The 19,338-nt window shown below is 39.6% G+C and overlaps 1 protein-coding gene across 2 annotated transcripts; it reads right to left on the bottom strand.

Moving 5' to 3' along the window:
- Positions 1–12,825: 12,825 nt before the first annotated feature.
- On the bottom strand, positions 12,826–18,501 carry LOC111892883 (uncharacterized). 2 transcript variants are annotated; one of them, XM_042899915.2, is made up of 21 exons: positions 18,297–18,501; positions 17,854–17,932; positions 17,663–17,757; positions 17,510–17,582; positions 16,871–16,993; positions 16,519–16,688; positions 16,299–16,448; positions 16,079–16,213; positions 15,790–15,850; positions 15,408–15,694; positions 15,178–15,309; positions 14,906–15,016; positions 14,740–14,826; positions 14,544–14,663; positions 14,340–14,445; positions 14,116–14,241; positions 13,917–14,051; positions 13,706–13,833; positions 13,480–13,635; positions 13,132–13,413; positions 12,826–13,023 (listed from the first exon to the last, which is right to left on the bottom strand). In XM_042899915.2, exons 3-21 carry the CDS (start codon positions 17,717–17,719, stop codon positions 12,925–12,927), a joined length of 2,538 nt encoding a protein of 845 aa, XP_042755849.1. In that variant the 5' UTR covers positions 17,720–17,757; positions 17,854–17,932; positions 18,297–18,501; the 3' UTR covers positions 12,826–12,924. The 2 variants fall into 2 exon arrangements, with proteins under 2 accessions (XP_042755849.1, XP_023744715.1); XM_023888947.3 differs by lacking the exon at positions 17,854–17,932.
- Positions 18,502–19,338: the final 837 nt, after the last annotated feature.

Genomic DNA, 19,338 nt, shown 5'->3' with positions numbered 1-19,338 from the left:
CGGGTTCGGTTTCTTAAAATTTTCCAAAACCGAAACCTACCGAAGGTTTGGGTTCGGTTTTTCAAAATTTTGTTGAACCGAAACCAACCGAACGTTCGGGTTCGGTTTTTCAAAATTTTCTGCAACCGAAACCAACCGAACGCTCGGGTTCGGTTTTTCAAACTTTTTCACAACCGAAACCAACCGAACGTTCGGGTTCGGTTTTTCATATTTTTTCCAAAGTTTTTTTTTAGTCTTATTTTTTTTTTCTCTTACTTATTTTTTTAAAATTTTATTTTTTTTACTTATTATTTCTTTAATAAATCTCAAAAACTCCAAAAATATTTTTCTCTTTTAATTTTTCTTGTGTGTTCGTTCGTTTATGGGGGTATAATTGATGAATTACTTAAGTGTCCCTAGAAGCATGTTGTTGTATGTGTCCCAAGCCTCATAAAATTTTGCATAATAAGCCTTTATGACCTGGTATACACAAACCTTGTCTTCCCAATAAGGCTAACACATTTATTCTAATCGTGAGCTACCTCACTATTTTCTCACATGAGTTAAGAGTTTCCTGCTTGGTCCTTAGTTTCGCAGCAGAGGTACTTTATCTTCTTACACCATCTCCATTAAACTTCTCCATTACATTCGTTTCATCAACGTAACCCTTGAGACTCTCAGAACTTACCACTGAGGTTTATGGTTACACAACATCTGTGTTTATGATCTTAGTTTCGTGTCACTACGAGCTGAGTGAAACCCAAAATTCAACACCAAAACTGAATTGACGGTGATCAATTAATTTGCTCAAGTTTTCACCAAAGAATTGACGGATAACCTTTCATGAAATCTCAAATTTTATTTTGTGTGATTCCTATGAAATTGTTAAACACCATAACTTTTCTACCCTTGGGATCCAGTTTTTAATTTTTTTTTGATATTTTTTTTTCCAAGCCATTTTAAAATAAATTCCTACCTACTTGTTCAACAGACTACACTGGTCTCACAAGTACTTTGATCCTTTTCATTCTTATTTCAAGATTAGAATTGTTGCATGAAAGGAAAAGCCACCCCAATGTAGCCTAATTAAAAGAAGCCTTTCAACATTTCTTAAAAAGTGTTTGATCGTACTTCAACGGGATTCCACACTAACACTTTAAGGTCTCTCTTGACCTTGAAGGAAGAGATTCGTGCCCGGGATCATCAGTTTCGTGTCATTATTGACATCACAGTTAATCCTAAAAAGAGTTGCTTTATTTCTTTTCTTTTTACACTCTTTGCACGAAAATCCTTGATTTTCCAAAATTCCGTTACTAATTAATTTCAGGCTGATTTATTAAATTGGTGGTTAATAACTAAGACGTGGTCAACAATCCTCCACGTGGGCAGTTTATTCAAAAAGATGCGGTTTAAAAGGATAAGACGAAAGGTTGCTGACTCGGCGGGAGTTAAACGGATTGAAATTCAAACGACGGTAAAAAGGGGGCGCGTGTGAATTTGAAACGCCCTTACTTTTACTGACATTATGGACGCGTGTGCGAAATCCAAGCGACATCCTTCTGGCATTTAAAGGCGCGTGAGGATTTGAACCGTTTTTCTTCTGAAACGGCGCTTGTTGGGTGGCGTGATCCTAGGAAACTGACACTCTCTCTCCTACGTGATCATCGCATAGAAGATTTGAAATGATTTTTCTCTCTCCAATCCCTCACTATAAAAGGCAGTCTACAATCTCATTTACCTTTTTACTGCTTCCGGATTTTCTAGAGAGCAAAAACTCCCAAAAGCTTCACTGTTCATCTTCTTCTTCTACTACCTTCAACAATGGCAGAATCATCTTCCGTCCATGCTACCTCACAAATCCTTCCAATCCGTCCACAACAATGCCTGGTGATCGACCTCAATCCTCTGGCGTACGACTCCTACATGTCGCCGATCATCGAATGCTTGAAGTATTCTCAAATCGCTCCGGCTCTCTCCAGGATCGAGTCTGTGCCCATGACGTCTCTATCGCAAGTTTATGCGACTGCCTATTACGACAAAGCAGTCGAGCGGGTGTTCTTCGAGATCGCTGAACACAAAACCTCTGTTTCTCGACAACGTTTCTGCACAATGCTAGGGTTGGCTGTTGACCCATCGAGAATAAATCCGGAGACGATTCTGGTTGGGCATCTGTATAACATGTTTTACAATATGGGGTACACGGAGGTCCTCACCTCCGTCGCAAAGTTCAAAAAGTCCTGCCTGCCGCCACAGTGGAATGGCATGTTCACAGTCCTCTTCAAGGGCTTGTCGGAACGGAGCTCAGGTTCCGACGGTGCCAGTCGACTTTTCCTGTCGATCATGTACGCACTATACAACGGGATTAACTTGGACTTTGGGTTGGTCCTATGGCAACAGCTCATCCAGAGCCTCTCTTCATCATCACGACACTCTGAGGTGTCGCTAGCCCGGTTCTGGATTGTGATCACAAAGTGGGCAATGGACAAGTTCGACATTCCCACTGCTGCAGGTGCATCGATGTCTTCAATCGGTACGTTTCATACCAAGAAGATCATCGTCTCGGATGCATCTAAATTTTCGTTCATTGGCTCCATTCCGGAGACAATGTATGGCGACGTGCCCTCTGACAGCAGGCTGATACGGACGATCAAGGAATTCAGGCCATCTGGTCCTAGGGAACTTACATCGGATATGCTCAGGTCCATCCACGATGCTGACAAACCGGTGAACAGGGGCAAAAAGGCGGACAAAGGGAAGCAAGCGACCAAAGCTCCTAAGGGTCCTTCTCCCAAGAAGAGGAAACAGCCTAAAGCTGCACAGTCCCCACAACCGAAGAGGAGGAAAACTCAACCGAAGCGAAAGCTTGTTATTCCCTCTTCTTCAAGTGATTCTGAGGGCGAGAGTTCGGGTTCTGACGGCTCTCAAGGAGGCGAAACCCCTCAACGAGGCAACACACCACCTCGGTCACCTACCCCAGAGATGGAACTTCATAATTCACCAGTTCCTTCACCTCCTCCAACCAGTCCTACTTCCATTCCGACCATAAACCCCACTACCACTCTTCCCCCAACCTCTTTCCCTATATCACCACCCATTTTCACTTCTACAACAACAACCACTGCAAAGGTTACAACCAACGTATCTGATACGGGGGTTCATACCAATGCAACCGAAACCCCACCCGTAACCGAACCACCTCAAACCGAAACCCATACAACCGAACATACCCACACTCAACCACCACCCGAAACTACCCCACCCCATACTCAACCTGAATCCTCAAAACCCACAACACCTCCAGCTTCACCACCCCCTCCATCTCCAGAAAATGCCTCCGATGGCGAAAACCCTTTCCTTGGCGATGATCACATGACCTTTGATTCGGTCTACTTCAGTCCGTTTCAGGTTCAGACTGATGAAGAGGATGATGCTCCAGTGACAAAGAAGCATCTTAAGGAGCTCAACGAGAAGGTTGACTTACTTCTCGCCTCCTCTTCCAACCAACAGTCCTCCTTATCTGAAGTTGCTCTTCAAAAAATTGTTGATGCCTTCTCCAGGGCTCAGCATGATTCGGTAGCCTCAGCAACTGCTACCATAGACGCCTCAACCAAAGCCTGTGAGGCTGCGACCGAAAAAGTCGATAAACTATTCTCCGACGCTTCCATCCTGTTGCAGTCCTTACAGGAAAGCGCCGACGCCACAAAGACAACTTTGGAACCGATTGTTCAGCAATTGGCAAAGTTTGTTTCTACGGAGTTGACCTCGTTCGCTACACTTCGCCAATCCCTTAGCGACGACAACTCGGCCCTTCGTGCCTCCATCGATGCGCGCCTCGCTAAGCTTCAGGAGGATCTCGCAGCCGAAAATTCATTGATGGACGTTCTGGCGAGCAAAACCACCGCCTTTAAGGTCAAGAGCACGCAGCTTTCAAACTCACAACAACAACTTGAAGCTCTTCGATCCGAAAGGGAGGTCATCAAGACTTGTGTTTCGGATGTACACGCTGCCTTATCAAACATCCTTGAAGCACACGATCCTATTCTCAACCATTCAGTGAGGCGAACCCTTGCTGAAAAGCTCTCTCCTGCCATGGACCTTCTCAGAAAAATAGAAGGCCTACCTAGTTTCGTGTCCATTCCGAAACAAGGGGGAGATGAGAAGAAAACCGAATCGAAACCACCTCATTCCTCCAAAGCTACTCACACAACCGAACCAACTCCGACTGGTCAAGCTTCGGGTTCGGGTGTGAAGGACAAAGGGAAAAATATAGCTGAGGAAGAAGATGAAGATGAAGACAAGGAGACCATTGCTGACATGTTAAAACGAAAGAATAGTCGCAATGAGAATGAAGACGTGAATCGTGTGGCGCGAGAGGCTGAAGAAGCCGAACGCAAGCAGAAGGAAGCCCACGATCTCCTCGAGAGCAGGAAGACTCTCTTCCCTGCATGGACTCGGGAGAGAATGATCAAAGAGGCCATAGACACTCCTAGCATATTATGGCTTGAGCCGGTAATTTCGTTCGACTACGACAATTCTGTCGATTCGCAGTTCGACATGCCGTTGACTCGAAAGGCATTCATCTTCCATGCCTTCTCTAATATCTTTGAAGTCCCTCATCCGAACGCTGAGCTTGACAGGGAGCTCATTGACTTCTATCTGGCGGCTGCTCGTCCTCAATACCTTACTTGGAGCGCCCAGAAGATAGTAAGCGTTCGTGTACTGAAGCCTTACACCGAAGGTCGTTTCATAAACGTTCGGTTCAAGGTAATTCGGGGATCTGCAAGAACTGCACATCACATCTCCCTGGCGGATCTACCGAACTTAAATCCTCATGATTGGATTGTTCTGCACAACATCCTCTTGATGAATGAAGCTGAATATGGTCTGATTATAGACCATATCAAGAGGATGATTGTATGCTATATCATGGAGGTTGCCCTGATGGATCAGGAGGTTGCTACTGTCTTCAAGAAGAAACCGAAGATAGCTCCTGTGGGATCGGCCAGTGATCTCAATCAGATGAAGATGGGCAAGATCGACCCGAGACGCAATTCGGTCATGTTCACTAGAGCAGAAGGACAGAAATGTCTCTTTGCTTTAGCTGACAAACATCTCTACACCACTGCTTGTCTAGAGCATGTACTATCGATCATTCGAAGGTGTAAAGAGAATACAGCGGATGATGTCAAGTACTTCAACGACATGATCCAGTGGTACATCAGGTTTAGGCAGACGATTCTGGCGCTAATCTCTCGTTTGTTTAACACTGTGAAGAAGAAGGTACCTGGCTCCGCTGCTGGCCCAAGCAACAAATGAAGGTCTCGCTCCAATTGACGCAAAGGGGGAGATTGTTGGGTTGAAGAATTGCTCAAGTGTTGCGTCGTTGGGCTCGATAGTTTAATTATTTTATTTGTATACCGGTTTGGGCCTGTCCAACCGAGAGTCCATTATGTTTAATATATAAGTATATGCTTGCATGCATATTAGGTTAACGATTAAGAGATTAACGATTCATCTAGAGCATAACGATAGTATTTCCAGATTTCTTTAATTGTTCTTGTAACCTACCAATCCTCTACAGTTGATGTTCTTAATCGAGCTCTTCTGAGGATTTTGTTTAATCATTCGACTCGTTTGATTCAATAATGTCTCGTTCTTATTTTCGTGTTCTTACAGTTTTTATTTACTTACCTGTTTGAGATCTAATCGATCTTCATAGATTTAAAGGTTTTAAATCTCATCAGACCGAAGGGTAGCTCGGACACCCCCGATATGTCTGATAATATGTTTATGTTATGATATATGTGATAGTAGCAGTAGGAGTGGAATAGTCCCTGAGGGTCGGTTGTTAGGACCGACGGGCAGGTCAGCACCCCAGAATGGCTTGACACGGGTAGGACAACACCCCAGAATGGCCGCATGGGTAGGTCGGTACCCCAAAATGGCCGTACCGGGTAGGTCGGGCACCCCAGAATTGTCTGGCAGTATGTATGCTATGTGATTGTATGGTATGTGGTACGATGGGAGAACTCACTAAGCTTCGTGCTTATAGTTTACAGTTTTGGTTTCAGGTACCTCTTCAGCGAACAGGAAGGAGCTGGCATGGTAGCGGCACATCATACACACACACATATTGGTTTTCCGCATTAGAGTTTCTTGGGATTGTACTATGACATTGTTTTATTTTGTGAGTGGTTTTCAGACATGAGTTGTGGATTTATAAAAAGTTATTATTAGCTGGTGTTTTCCTATAAATGTTTCTATAAATCAACTAATTAAAAATGAAATTTTTGGACTTGAAAATTGGGTCGTTACATGCATGGCTCGAAAAGCTTCTGAATGGGTTGAGAACTGGAGAGACTCGGCGAGTCACATGGGTGTACTCGACGAGTTGTATGAACATGTGCTTGGACTCAACGAGTTGGAAGAACAACTCGGCGAGTCTGTTGAAAACTTCCTTGGACTCGGCAAGTCTGGTCGCAGACCCCAACCTTTTTCTTTTGGTTAAAGCCTTAGATTTAGTGAGTCAGTCGGCGACTCAGTGAGTCGGACAGGATGGGACTCAGAGATCGTTGGACTCGGCGAGTCTTGGGGCGACTCGGCAAGTTAAGTGTGTTATAAGAGTTTTCTGGGAATGGGAACTCGGCGAGTCGACGGGTTGACTCGGCGAGTAGAATCAACCCGGAAAGGTTGACTTTGACAGAGGACTTTGACTTTGACCAAGAGTTGACCAGTTTGACTTCCAAGGGTATTTTGGTAATTCTGGTATTTATGGAATTGGTTCTTCGGTAGTGTTCTGTGGTGAAGTTCGTGTCGGTGGTCGGAGCAGCTTGGTCTTATCTCTTCAGTCGACAATTGCAGGTGAGTTATCCTCACTATATCGACAGGGTCTATGGCACCAAGGCCGGCCCTTTATCGGATGAAAATCCGGGTATTGTTGTTATGTTATTGTTATGCTAGATCTGCATCCTGGTATTTAGGATGTTATTACCTTAGTGACCTGGTTAAGGTCAGCACCCGGTATTTAGGGTAATGTTATGCTAGCGACCGATTAGGTCGGAGTCCTGGTTAGGATGTTGATATGCTATGTGATCTTTTAGACTGTTTGTCTGGTTAATGATTTGTTATGTGGTTAATTGTTGTATGTGCACATGGTTGTTTGACGGGGGTTGGGTTGAGGCGGGTCCTGCTTTGTGTTATAGGCTAACATACCCAGAGCGGAACGGATATTCCGAAGGCCTAACGAGCGATCCAGATAGGCTGAAGGCCCCAAGAGGTCGGACCAGACGTGCCGAGGCTCAGAGAGTGGACCAGACCGACTGAAGGCCTGGTGTGGGCGGACCACTCATACTATAGACTCAGAGAGTGGACCAGGTGGATTGAAGGCCCGGTGCAGGCAGACCAGTCACACAGTAGACCCGATGTGCATGGTTGTTCTATTTGTGATATGTTATGAGTATGTTTATGTGTGGTTGGTATTTTTGGGGTAACTCACTAAGCTTTCGGGCTTACAGTTCAGTGTATTGTTTTAGGTACTTCAGGAGATCGTGGCAAGGCGAAGGCGTGATCGTACCGCTCCTCATGTTTTATTATTTATATGATATGGTTCTGGGAGATACTCTGATGTTTAAACTATTTTGAAAACGTGATGTATGAACTTAATGGTTTCTTGAATGAAATCAAATGTTTTAAATTGGCTCGAATTTTATGGTCGTTACAATATCCATGGGTCTAAGGCACCAATGACGGCTCATTACTTGTTATGTGGAATGATAGTTGTCTCTGTGATACTTGTTGTGACGCCCTGTTCTGAATCGCTTTCCTAATTTGGGACGGTGGCCTGAAGATGGGTTATAATAAGGCTTAGGGCCTTTGGAAAGAGAGATCTAGGCCCATTTAAGTACGAATAATGTAATTGAGGTGATCCGGGAATTAGGTTGTGTCGTGGAGCCAAGGGGGTATATCGGTATAGTGGCAGTTCGAGCTCTTTATAAAATTTGGATTTTCGTTCGGAAGGTTTTGAGGTGAGGATAAGTTGATAGATGTGTAGAGATTCTCGCCACATTTCCGTGGATATAAAGAACGTCAAAAATGGAGTTAAAACGAAGAAGTTTCGATCGTTTGAAGTTAGAGTAGTTTGGGTGAGTGATCATTGACTTGTTGACCAAGTTCATTTAAGGCTCACGACGTGAGAGTTAAGGGCTCACAACGTGAGGAGCACCTGATGCACCAAAACCCTAATTTTTGGGTATTTAAAGGCATAAGTTGATTAGGGTTGCTTCGCCTCAGCCTCTTTCACTCTCAAGGCCTCTGGACACCCTAATCTCAGCCCCCATTGAAGTTCTTGGTCATTTTGGTGTTATTCAAGAGATTTTAGAGGCTTCAAAGCTCATTAAGGAGAAGAATATCATTGGTGGTGTATTGGTTAGCTTCTTGGGCTCATCATCAGCTAGTTGTGGAGCTTTTGGACCTTTGTAAGTCTTCAAGTTCATGCCTTTCCTTTCCTTGCTTGCTAGATCTAAGTTTCCATGCATTTTATGGCTTGTAATGTTGGTTACCATGCATGGAGTTCATAAAGTTGGCAACTTTATGGATCATGGTGGTATCTTAAGCCTTATAAGTCTCAGATCTGGATCTTGGTAATGGTTTTGGACTCTAAGTTTGAGTCATGGACCTTTTTATTTCATTTTGACCCAAGTTGGTGTTTAATTCATGTATTGGACATATGTGACTAAAAAGGTTCGATTTTTATGGCCCTTAGGATCAAGGAAGACCCTCTAGACTGTCCCATGGTAAGGCCTAATAGTTTAGGAGCTTAATGCTCATTTTTGGTCAAATTTGGACTCACGATGTGAGGAATGAAGCCTCACGACGTGAGTACATATTCGAGGAAGTTCCTGGACTGAAACCACGACCTCACAATGTGAGCATGAAGAGCTCACGACTTGAGCAGCCCCTGTGCAAGTTTTGGACTCTTTGATTGTGGGCTAGCTTGGTATTGGACTTGTCTTTTGGTTTGGGCTCATAATGGACTAAGGATTTTAGAGTAATGGACTTCTGGTTGGGCTTGCCCTAATGGACCTTGGATGATGAATTGGGCCTTAGTGGGCCTAATGTAGTTAGGCCTTGATTGGGCCCAATGGGCTTGGACTGTGAGCCATCGGAAAATCATTGGTTCAGAAAAGTAATTGCCCTTTGGGGAAAGGCCCATGTAAGGGTTTGGGCCCAATTTGGAAAATTGGGCCATTGATGGATTTTTATGGATTTGATAGTTTTGGGCCTTGGTTGTGAATCTTATTGGGCCAGGGTTGAAACGGTCATTTCACCCCAAGTAAGGATTATTGGGTTTTGACTAAGTGTTATTTCGGTACTGATAGCTTAGGGAGTCGAAGGATCAGCAGTTTGGGGAATCGTCAGTTAGCAGCCATAGGATTATCTGCGGGACTTCAGCAATGCGAGGTGAGATTCCTCTTGTTTGTATGGGTCTAAGGCCACAATGTCGGCCCATTTAGTTTATGCCTGATAGGAAGACCCGGGGGTTAGCCCTTGGTCTCAGCTATGTTATATGTTATGGATTATGATCTGATGTTGGGGTAAGCTCGAGGAATGTTTATATGCTTCCGGACTTCGCTTCGATGTAGGGCGGGGCCCGAGGAAGGTTTATCTGTATGTTATTTTGGACTAAGGTCCGATGTCGGGGCAAGCCCGAGGAATGTTTGCATGATAGCTTATACTTGTTGTCTGTGTGATACTTGTATGTGCCTGGTAGGGAGGTGAGTGTGGGCGAGGTCCCGTATCTCATCACTAGCTGAGTATGGACGGGGTTCCATGACTCATCAGTAGCAGGATAGGGGTGGGGCCCAAGTTAGGCGAGGCCTTAGGACAGGAAATACATTTAGAGTATGTTTTCTTTATGTGCTAGTATGATTATATGATATTGTTGTATGTGTATAGCGGGCGAGGCCCAGAGACAGGTGGGGCCTAAGAGAAATAGATATATATACCAAGCGGGGCTCGATTCCAGGCGGGGTCTGATGTCGGATTCGTCCGATATCGGGCAGGGCCCGATGTAGCAGTCGGGGGCCCAGTATATGTGCTTATGTGTATGGTATGTGGTAGATTGGGGAATTCAATAAGCTTCGTGCTTACGGTTTTCAGTTTTTGTTTCAGGTACTTCCAGTTGCAAAGAAAGGAGCTTGGGATGACTGCATTGCACACACCAAGATGTTTTAGCCTGGGATGTTTACTCTGATGTTTTGAAACTCTGATAACAATGTTTGAGATATTATAACTTATGTTTTGACGAAATGGGTTGATTACTATGGTTTTATTAATGATTTAAAATGAAATTTTTGGACCGTATTTTTGGAATGTTTCACTTGTATGAAAGACCAGGATCTGGCCCTTGGAAATTGAATGAAAGGCCAGGATTTGTCCCCTGGCACTCGTATGTGTACTCAGATGTTTTGGATATTATGGCTTGGTGTTGATTTTGAACAATTAATGAATGATTTGATAAGCTTTTAAAAGAAAATTTTTATTATTGTTTTTGGGTTGTTACACGGTTGGTGGTAATGGTGGTATTTATAGATTTGGGCAACATGGAAAACAAAGGGCTCCCCTTCTCTCTTACTCCCTGCACCATTATTGACAGTGTCATCGTCTTCATCATTTGGGAGGGAGGACAGCCTCATCGCCTCCTGTAACTCGACTTCACCGGAAACCATGTTGGATTCCATCTCGATCGTTGACCTCAGGTTCCGTCATTACCTCGCTCTCACCTTCACAAGTTTAGGGATTGCAAACCCTATCTTCGTTTGGGAAAGCTCTGACGGTCGTAGTTCTTTTGCCGCCTTTCTTGGTTCAGATCCGTTCGTCACTAGAGTAGGTGGGGAGCTCTGGAGAAGGTGGTCACGTTCTTCGGTTCAAATCTGTTCGTCGCTAGAGTAGGTGGGGAACCGGAGCTCTAGAGAAGGTGGTCACGTTCTCCGTTTGGGAGTTGGAGATATGTTCGTCACTAATGTTCTCGATTCAGACATTGGCTTCGGCGAGAAGGTTGTAGTTCCAACAAGAGTGATTCATCTGAAAAAAATTTTGCTCTTTTTGTGTGAACATATTGTAAGAGAAATAGAGGGAGGGGGTCTCTTTTTTAATTGTTGTAATGAAAAAAAAATGAATAATCAAAATAAAAAGGGCAATTTCATCATTTTAATTATTTTCAGAATTTTTGGACCAAACTTGCAACAAAATCAAAGTTTTGGACCAGTGATGTTAGTCCAAAACTTCTTGGACCAAAATGATAATTTTCGACATACCATCAGGACCATTTTTGCAGTTTTGTCTTGGCTTTGCATGATATGATGTTGCTTACAAGTCAAGGTATATATTTTCTATAACCGATCCATATCCAAACCATCAAATAATCAACATTTATAAATCAATCAATGAGAAATATATATATATATATATATATATATATATATATATATATATATATATATATATATATATATATATATATATATATATATATATATATATATATATAAAGTAAATGGATCCAACACAAAAGGAAACAAAACACATGACAGGAGAGAGTAGCATAAGTCATGAATCAAACAAACAAACTACTCTCTACTTGAATCTTCACGAGCCTCTCGTTTGTATCACTATTAAGGATGAGCTTTTGAACCGCTGGAATTGGAACTGGACCAAAACTGTTCATAAATTAATAAAATGGTTCGGTTACCAATACTTGACTTATAGCAAAACCGGTCCCGATTCTAAAACCGGTTTGGTTCTAACAAAAACCGGTTAAAAAATTAAAATCGGTCCAGAAGTGTAAGAATGTTTGTACATGATTTTAAAATAACATAACTCACTCATATGAAATCGAAATTACTTGATTTTTTTCCCAACATATAACTTAGTGTTTGTACTTCATTTTAGAATTAAAAAAAAAAAAAAAAGTCATATTTTGATTAAATATTAAATTAGATATAAACCTGGAAAGACAACATATCACACATTTTGTTATTATGTCCCGGTTTTTAAAATAGCAGAACTCACTCATATGAAGTCAAAATTACTTGATTTTTTTTTTGCAATATCTAATTTAGTGTTTGTACTTCAGTTTTAACTTTAAAAAAAAATCATATTTTGGTCAAATATTGAATTAGATACAAACATGAAAAAACATCCTATCAATGCAACCTTTTTTTTTTTTTTTTTTTCTTTTTCTGTTCAACCTATTTTGTTATTTTGTCCCAGCTTTTTAAAAAACATAACTCACTTATATGAAGTTGGAAATTTTTCAAAGCAATATTTATTCTTTTTTAGCACATTTTGTTATTCTGTCCCGGTTTTTAAAATAACATATCTCATTTATATTAAGTCCGAATTTCTTGAGTTTTTTTTTCCAACTTGCAATTTAATGTTTGTACTTCAGTTTAGACTTTAAAAAATCATATTTTGTTTAAATATTAAATTAAATACAAGCTCTGAAAAAACAATATATCAATGCTTTATTGTTATTAAATTTGATTGAATTGTATTAAATTTGATATGTGAGGATATGTTTGTTTTTTGAATACTATGTTTTTTTGGAACTTGATTATTGAATATTATGTTTTTTTGGAAGCCAACATAACATGTAAGTATTATGAATTGCATCGTCATTAGTTTCACCTAATTTATATTTTTGTTTGAAAAAATAATCGAAAAACCGGGACCGGAACCAGAACCGGTGTTGGAACTTGGGTCTGGTTACTTGTTCTTATAATATCGCAATACCGGTTCCGGTTCCGAATGGGTCTGGTTCCAACGCTCATCCGTGCCGAATCAGTATTAGGGGAGGGTGATGATTCCATTCAGCATTTTGTTTCTTCCAAGTCAAATCAAAGTAAGTCCTCTCAACTAACTAAAAGCAAAATGTTGATAATGACATTATCCACCAATAATGATCTTTAGGCGATCATATGCATATTGCAATTTGTGTTTCTCTTCCATGTTCAACTTGTATCCATCATCATCACCATCATCAGACTGTATGTAGAAAAAGCATTAAGCAAGTCAAGATATATATAATCAATCTGGATCATCAGGTTTAAAAAAATAAAAGCAGAAAGAAAAAAGTTGGAAATGTTTGATTACCATTACTCTGATTATGTTGTGCAATATGGCATCAATCTCTTCCTTAGAATTACGTGTTGCTGCTATTTTCTTAAATATTTGGCCACTGCCACCACCTCTTCTAACATCCTCATCATGCATTAACAGGAGGACACCAACAACTGCAATTATCCTTGCTTTTTCACATGTCCATGTCCTCATCACCTTCAACACATGATTTACAATTCTGTCACTCCTAGACAACAAAACAAAACACGGCAAAACATAGTAACCCCTTCTTCCATCCTCCTCTTCCCCAACATTCTGCTCCATAAGAAAGAAAAAGTCAAGTCGAATGAAGCAAGCAAAACAAAATAGCTAGTGACTTACAGAAACAACATGGAGCAAGTATCCTGGAAGGAGGTTGCCTAGTTTGGAGATGCTCTCTTCAGAAAGCCTTGTGGGCTTTGAATCAAGTGTGGTAGTCATTCTAAGCAATGCACATGTATTCTCCAAGCCTGCTTCATTACTTGTATTCATATTCGACTGAAAAAAAATATATATTAATATCACACCATTAATTTAAGCATCAATCAACACACACAAAGCAACTTACAATCTGATGAACAAGCGTTCCCTCTACCATCTTCAAAACAAGATGATCATCCCCAATCTGAGATAGGCAACAGCAAACACCACTAGTCACGCGCCTAAATAATCCAGAGTTTGACTTGTCACTATTTTCTGATGATTAAGCATAAGCATAAGCATAAGCATTGGCAAAATCAATAAAAAAAAAAAAAAAAGAAAGAAAGAAAAATAGCAACCAGGAAAAACTTTGTATCGTGAGAGCATCGTGATGAGAAAACTAATATAGTCAGCAATCTGGATGTGTCCAGCTCTGTAGCCACAACTCACAACTTCCAACAACCGAAATAACAGAAATGGATCCACATCCTCAGCTGCATATCATAGATTATTCATATATTTATATCTATCAAATTATTACAACCAACAAATACTCACACAAGCAACAAGCAGCCACTGACTGAAGCAGAGATGGGTCTAGGAAGGAGAAGTAATAGAGGCAAGATATACAGACTTCCTGAATCTCTCTTGGCAGCTTCATGAAAGCCCCATACGAAATATCTCCTGCAGGCAGGCCAACAACAAAGATATTACTTTACTATTATTATTATTATTATTATTATATAACAAAATCAAAATCAAAATCAAAATAAAAATATCACCATCATGGCTTGTACTGTAGAATTCTCTCAATGACAACTGCATGCTGTCAAACTCCGACTTCATAATACCACTTTGTCCCAACTCAAGCTGCACACGCAACACAGCCTGCACCCCAATCCAACAACCACAAACATCATAACCAAATTGCTCTTATCTGCTGCTTTCTTTATTTACAACAGATGATATGAAAAATTTTAATATACCTTGGATGACAATGGATTCTTATCACCTAACAGACTTAGCACCAAAGGAATCTCTCTTATCCAACTAATCTTAAACTCTAACATTTCTGAATCACTTGTTGCATTTGCCCACATGTTTTTCTGTATATATATTTATATTTATAGATTCAGCCAGGATAACAGATTTAGAAAAACACATACAACCAGGCAGGCTTACAGGAAACAGCATTTCTTCGATTGCTGAAAGACAAACTAATTTCATTGAAGACTCCGGATCACACTTGTTGAAAACCTCTGTAAAAGCCTGAAATATATGGGCATTATATGCATCATTCTCCCTCTTATGCCAACATTTTTGTACATGCTTAAGCTATCTATCATACCTGGAGAATGTGTGATTTCCAAGTACCATCCACTTGCATCATCAGTTTAGGAATGAAAGGAATCAGTGGAAGTGAATGCTTCTGAAAAAATGATTTGCCAGTGCCACAGACCTGCAAAAATTTGTGCATATTCCAAGTCCCATTATATTATGTTATGATGATGCCAATTCACTCCACACTTGACCATATCAGAGGAGCCTTCTAACGGCCCATAATCTCATTTTTTTTTTTTTTAAAAAAAATCTTTATAATTTGTAATTCAAACTACATACCTTCTCAGACAATGCATCTACAAGGAACACCAGGAATTTTTCCAGAAAGACAGATGGGGGAGCTGACCAATCACTTAAACAAAAGAAGATCTCTGAAACTATGACATTCAAGATAAAATACCTATTGTCTTCCTGCGCATACATTAACAATGTTGAAGCTTTTAAACATTGGATGGTGAAAAGAAAAAGAAAAATACTGACATCATAATAAGGAAGTTGTATAATACTACCTTCTCTGATGACTGATGTGTTGGGTTCAGGGGAAACACAGTAAACAACTTCTTCAATAACATCTGCAACACATCTTGATCTCTTCTGTTGGAAGGTGGTGAGACTTTGGGATTCCCATAAACAAAAAACTTGACAACAAGATGTATACTTTTCAATATAGAAAGCACACAATCAAATGACTGTGTTTCCAAATTAGGCATTGTCTGAACTGAGGGCATAAAATCCTGGAGACCACCAACTAAAATAGGCAAAAGGCCCATCAATTCCTTTGCAGTCACTGGAAAAGCTGATAAAAGGAACCAAATTGTATGTTAAGTAACATATATACACACACGTACAATCTTATGAAGAAAATATCAGATTCTGGGTTCTTTCACTTACCAGAACGATCTTCATGCAGTTGAGACTCGAAAGCATGCAAAATTCTTGGGTCAGTAACTGCCTATTTGCAAGAGGGAAAAAGAAGAAGGGCATTATAGATAGCAAAATCCAAAAAGAATATAAAAGTCTGAAATTACTTGTGCAAACAACTTTACAAGAAGTTATGATTGAACATGCAGTGTGCAGCGTGACATCAAGATTTCCCAAATGGAAACATAAGAAAGGAAAAGCAGGGAGTTTTGGACATTGTACATGCATGTTGTTTGATTGAAAGTTGTTAGAAAAATACATTTTGAGTTGAGGATTTATCATCTGGCAACAGAGAGAGACAGTATGCCAAGCCAGCAAGAACACTCTTAAGCTTTCCCTTGTCATGCAAATTAAACTGGTTCTTCTGCAATATCTCTTTGTAATGTTGGATGATCTGTAACATGAAAAGAGTTTTTTTCAATACCCGACTGGCACTTGGACCTAAATATTTGAATATGCACCTATGCTCTTTTCTATACCTTTTCAGCATACATGGAGAATGACATCGGGTAGTGCTGGACAAGCAAGTCAAAAAATTTGAAAGCCATCAAACGAACATCAAATGCCAAATGTGTCATTGCATTGAAGACATACGCCATCATCAAAGATATAAAAGTCCCCTGGTTATCCTGCAAAAAAATCAAATAACTTCAGTTTGACTTTGACATACTCCTATATTACACACACACACACACCTACCTCTTTACAAGCAGGAAATATGACTGCCTTTAGAAGTTGATAGAGCGTCTCACGGACAATTTTGTCTTCATCACTCATGCGCTCACGCAGTTTTTCTATAACAGAGAGTCTGTGCATTTTCAGTTGTGCTGGATGTTTTAGGAAGATATCCCTGATCCCAATCAATGCATCTTCAAACACAAACAACTCAACTGCTTTTAGTCTTAATACCAAATTAGAGTAGCTACTTTAACTTCAAACTTCAAAGCATATGGATCATATTATATACATAGTTATATTCTATATTCTTTAACTAAGCACTAGAGTTTTCCTTAAATGTTAATACACTTAATAGAAGAAAAACAGATGGTACCTCTGCGAACTTTTGCATTGTGATGAGATGTCTGCTGAAGAAGCTCTTTTAAGGTCAAACCTTTTTTGCTGACAGCTAGACCAGCCTTCTCTGATGCCAAACTTTGCTCCGGTAATATGATTGCTGCACATACATAACAATTAATACTCTTTTCATATTCTACTTTCCTTCTTCTTATCACACTAACATCTACAAAACCTTTGTGGATTGTTGATTTAATCCATCTTATCAGACACATAGAATGGGGAATAACAGGGGGGTTGATGGTTATTTTTCAATTTATCCCCGTTGGGCGACGAAAGTCTGTGTGCTCAAGTGGAACTACAGGGTTAGGGTTATATACTTATTATATATTGGTCAAGGGGGATGATGGTGTCATCACATTCACAGGGAAAGATCTTAAAAACAGACACACTTTCTTTTTCTATTTAAATTTTAATATGACGTGGGAAACTGCTGTTTTACATTATGACAAGCAAAGCAAGATGAGCCTATTGCCTATTCTATTGACATCTTCAATACTGCATACCAGAAATAAATGTTTGCATCACTTTCCAGACATGCACTAAGCCAGAAAATACATTGGGTTTGGGGATATGAGAAATTGGAAGACAAGTAGTAATACTTTAATAAGATCACCTTTCGATTTCACTTCAGTATTGGTGGTATTCTTTGGTGGCGGCAGTTTCCTTCCAATTTTCCGCTTTATTTTCTGCAGAATATCATATCAAAACACTGTTGCAGTTGCAGTTGCAATTTAAATCATCATCCAAGCAAAGGAATGAGACTTACTTTGAAGTCTACACCGCGCTTTTGCTGCTTCTTCAACTGAGCCTTATGTTGCACCATCTTTCAACTCAAACTCCTTCACCCAGTCTGGATTTTACCTTTTTTTTTTTTTTTTTTTAAAAAAAAAAAAAAATCAAAAACAAAGCTAAGCTTATTAAAACTGCTTATTACTTTTTTGACTTATAACTTATTACCTTATGGCGGTGTCAAAAGAGAGTTTTTTAAAAAAAGTGTTTGGATTAGCTTAATCCAGTTTACACATAAATAGGTCACCTATAAACATAAGCCAACATTGTTATTCAGCATTGTTACAGGTTGTTCTTCAACTGAATCACAATCTTAGTTTAGAATGATGGTTGATAAAAACTTATTATGTTTAATTGATTATGGTTTTCTGAATATTTAGAATCAAAACAATCAGATTTACAAAACCATGAAAGGAGTTGCCAATGTTTCTACTTTACAGCAGGAAAATCAATTCACATTCAAAGATAAACAACTTTCATTACAAATGTTTCTACCTTACAGCTCTTATGTATCAATTGATAAATTCATGAACCAACAAATTATTCTAACGGAAACCAGGGAAAAGAAAGAAAATAAAGCTAGGAAAAAAAGTCGACAAAAATGAACCTACTAGTTGTGGGAGTGCGACGGTCTCCGGCCGGTGGCTTCGCAAGGGAGTCCTCACTTGGAGGCAACGATCGACAGAAGCACGCAATGGATGGAGGCGTACGTATGCGGTTTATTAGGTTCAAACGTTATTACTTATTTGGACGGCGTTTAGGATTACTTTGAAATGAATTTTTAGTTTTTAACTTTTTCAAAATGTCAAAAAATATTAAAAAAAAAAAAAAAAAAAAAAAAAAAAAAAAAAAAAGATCAAAGTAACTTTTTGTTTAAAATAAAAAAAAGTTTTCAAAAATCAGCAAGGTGTCATTTTTTGTGACATTTAGTTTTTTAAAAACTAAATTACATAAGTCAATAAATACAACTCAAACATTTTTTAAAAACAATTTTGGTTTTTACCTCCTCAAAAATTAAAGTTAAAAAAAAAAAAAACTATTATAAAAAAAACTTTTAAACTTAAAAAGTAATTACAAATACTATTTACGTTCAACTTACCGAAAATCACTTTTCCAAACAGTTATAATTTGTTTTACTAAAAAAAAAATATTTATCCAAATACTTTTTTTAACTTGTATCGGTGTGAACCAGTAATAAGTTAAAAAAAAAATTAAGCTTAGCCAAACACCCTAAAAAAACGTAAAGACTTGATGATGCTGCAGAACAGTCAGGGTTCTTTACTTGCTTCCTAAACGTAACATCTTGAAAATTAACGGAATAAGAACACTAATCAATTAGTCATACCTTTGCCTAAAGGTTAAGGGAACGATAATAGAAGAGAAGAGAAGACTAGGACAAGGAGGAATGGTTGAGAAGTGATAGGTGAGAACTTGAACCAAGACCACCGCCTACCTTTGGGTCGGCTTTGCAAATGATAAAGACTTGATGATGTTGAAGAAAGTAACAACAAGGGTTCTTTGCTTGCTTGTTAGGGTTTTGGAAAACTATAAAACTAAATTTTGCCGCTAACCGAAAGGTTCGATTGCAATTGAGGCTTATTTTAGGGACACATTGTCATTATGGGATACCGTAATTAAGTAACGGAGGTACGA

This window comes from Lactuca sativa, chromosome 3 (genome assembly GCF_002870075.4).
Source record: "Lactuca sativa cultivar Salinas chromosome 3, Lsat_Salinas_v11, whole genome shotgun sequence".
Lineage (NCBI taxonomy): Eukaryota > Viridiplantae > Streptophyta > Magnoliopsida > Asterales > Asteraceae > Lactuca > Lactuca sativa.
Note: the sequence above shows the minus strand (reverse complement) of the source record. Positions and strands in the feature narration are given on the sequence as shown.

Bases quoted from the DNA above. Each gene is read 5' to 3' on its own strand.
- LOC111892883 (XM_042899915.2), bottom strand. From the start codon at position 17,719: ATGGTGCAACATAAGGCTCAGTTGAAGAAGCAGCAAAAGCGCGGTGTA. The intron at 15,017-15,177 runs GTATGTAGTTTG...AAATTTTTGCAG, and splicing joins TAGATGCATTGTCTGAGAAG to GTCTGTGGCACTGGCAAATC. The intron at 13,414-13,479 runs GTAAGTCACTAG...CTTATGGAGCAG, and splicing joins ACTTGCTCCATGTTGTTTCT to AATGTTGGGGAAGAGGAGGA.